The sequence below is a fragment of the Calidris pugnax genome, unplaced genomic scaffold, assembly GCF_001431845.1.
Source record: "Calidris pugnax isolate Ruff unplaced genomic scaffold, ASM143184v1 scaffold42, whole genome shotgun sequence".
NCBI lineage: Eukaryota > Metazoa > Chordata > Aves > Charadriiformes > Scolopacidae > Calidris > Calidris pugnax.
In genome coordinates this window covers 1758298-1760838 of record NW_015090920.1, presented here as the reverse complement: position 1 = coordinate 1760838, position 2541 = coordinate 1758298, and the positions used below count along the sequence as shown (strand labels likewise).

General features: G+C 60.9%; 1 protein-coding gene across 1 annotated transcript in view; it reads left to right on the top strand.

Annotated features, from left to right (window-relative positions):
• NKX6-1 (NK6 homeobox 1) overlaps nt 1–2534 on the top strand; it is a gene marked incomplete at its 3' end in the record, with an annotated part of 3658 nt that extends 1124 nt beyond the window's left edge. The window contains exons 2-3 of the mRNA XM_014949856.1: nt 16–188; nt 2337–2534. Coding sequence (XP_014805342.1) covers nt 16–188; nt 2337–2534 — 371 coding nt within the window. The remainder of the gene's footprint in view (nt 1–15; nt 189–2336) is intronic.
• Nucleotides 2535–2541: the final 7 nt, after the last annotated feature.

Genomic DNA, 2541 nt, shown 5'->3' with positions numbered 1-2541 from the left:
CCCTTCCCCCGCCAGATCAAGGCTCAATTTTGCTGGATAAGGACGGAAAGAGAAAACATACCAGACCCACTTTTTCTGGCCAGCAGATTTTCGCCCTGGAAAAGACTTTCGAGCAGACGAAATACCTGGCGGGCCCGGAGCGAGCCCGGCTGGCCTATTCGCTGGGGATGACCGAGAGCCAAGTCAAGGTGAGAGCCCTTCCCGCACCCCCGGGGGCGGCTGCGGGGCTGGGGGAACGCAAAACGCCTGCCTGGGATCGGGGGGGACAGAAAGGGGACCCCTCTTTCACCGAGGGAAACGGCTCCGGTCCCGGGCAGCCGGGGATGATGCTGCGGGGGCTAAACCCGCTCCATCGCGGGGATGATGTTGCGGGGCCGAACCCGCTCCATCCCGGGCAGCTGGGGATGAAGCTGCGGGGCCGAACCCGCTCCATCCCGGGGATGATGTTGCGGGGCCGAACCCGCTCCATCCCACGCAGCCGGGGATGATGTTGCGGGGCTAAACCCGCTTCGTCCCGGGGATGATGCTGCGGGGCCGAACCCGCTCCATCCCACGCAGCCGGGGATGAAGCTGCGGGGCTAAACCCGCAACATTTTGCAGGGCTAAACCCGCTCCATCCCACGCAGCCGGGGATGATGTTGCGGGGCCGAACCGGCTCCATCCCGGGGATGAAGCTGCGGGATCGAATCGGCTCCATCCCGGGGATGATGCTGCGGGGCCGAATCGGCTCCATCCCGGGGATGATGTTGCGGGGCCGAACCCTCTCCATCCCGGGGATGAAGCTGCGGGACCGAATCGGCTCCATCCCGGGGATGAAGCTGCGGGGCTAAACCCGCTCCATCCCGGGGATGATGCTGCGGGGCTTAAACCCGCTCCATCCCACGCAGCCGGGGATGAAGCTGCGGGGCTGAACCGGCTCCATTGCGGGGATGATGTTCACACCCCAGCACAGCGGCCCCCCCCCCGTGGCGTTCGGGCTTGAACGCAGTGGGTTTGATTGTTTGGGGTGGTTTTTTTTTTTTTTTCGTTTCTTTGGCTGTTTTTTTATTATTAATATATTTAAAAAAAAAAAAAAAATAAGGCTTTAAAGCGTCCTCTCAACCCCGCCAATAAGGCAACGAAGGGAGAACTGCCCCGGGGGGGGCCTCGCCAGGGGCGGGGAGGCTGCTCGGTCGCCCCGGCCCCGCAGCATCATCCCCGGGATGGAGCGGGTTTAGCCCCGCAACATTATCCCCGGGATGGAGCGGGTTCGGCCCCGCAACATCATCCCCGGGATGGAGCCGGTTCAGCCCCGCAGCTTCATCCCCGGCTGCCCGGGATGGAGCCGGTTCAGCCCCGCAACACCATCCCCGGGACGGAGCGGGTTCGTCCCCGCAACATCATCCCCGGCTGCGTGGGGGGGGGGGGGGGGTGTCAGGAGGGCAGCACCCCCCCAAAAAATACCCCCTGTCCCCTCCAGCGCTCCGCGGCCGGACGGGAACCGTTCACCGCGGTTCCTCCCGTCCCCCCGCATCAAAACTCTCCGGTTTAATTAAACCGGGAGCTGTGGGGTGTGAGGAATTTTTTTTTTTTTTTGGGACGTGCGGGGAGGCTTTTTTTTGTCGGGTTTGAGGCCGAGGGGGCCTCTCTCGGCGCTTTCAAAACTCGCCCAGGGACCCGCCTTTTGTCGCCGCAAATCTGTCCCGCCAATAAATTATTGCCGCCTCCACAATGAAAATAACGATGGGGGGGAGGAGGGGGGGAGGGAAGGGTGTTGGGGAAGGATTCGGCCCCAAATGTGTGGGGTTTCCCAGCGGGGGTGGCCGCCGTGTCGTCGGGGGGGGCAAAAAAATATTGCGGGATGGATGGATGGATGGATGGATGGATGGATGGATGGAGAAGCTGCGGGAGTGGGGAAGGGGTGATGATGATGATGGTGATGGTGATGGTGATGATGGTGATGGTGATGATGATGGTGATGGTGATGGTGTGGATGGATGGGTGGATGGATGGATGGATGGAGAAGTTGCGGGAGTGGGGAAGGGGGTGATGGTGATGATGGTGATGGTGTGGATGGATGGATGGATGGATGGATGGATGGATGGATGGAGAAGCTGCGGGAGTGGGGAAGGGGGTGATGATGATGGTGGTGATGGTATGGATGGATGGATGGATGGAGAAGCTGCGGGAGTGGGGAAGGGGGTGATGATGGTGATGGTGATGGTGATGATGGTGATGGTGATGGTGATGATGGTGATGGTGATGATGGTGATGGTGATGGTGATGGTGATGGTGATGATGATGGTGATGGTGATGATGGTGATGATGATGATGATGATGGTGGCGGTGGGGTTCAGGTCTGGTTCCAGAACCGACGGACCAAGTGGCGGAAGAAACACGCGGCGGAGATGGCGACGGCCAAGAAGAAGCAGGACTCGGAGACGGAGAGGCTGAAGGGCGCCTCGGAGAACGAGGAGGAGGACGACGACTACAACAAACCCCTGGACCCCAACTCGGACGACGAGAAGATCACGCAGCTGCTGAAGAAACACAAGCCGGGGG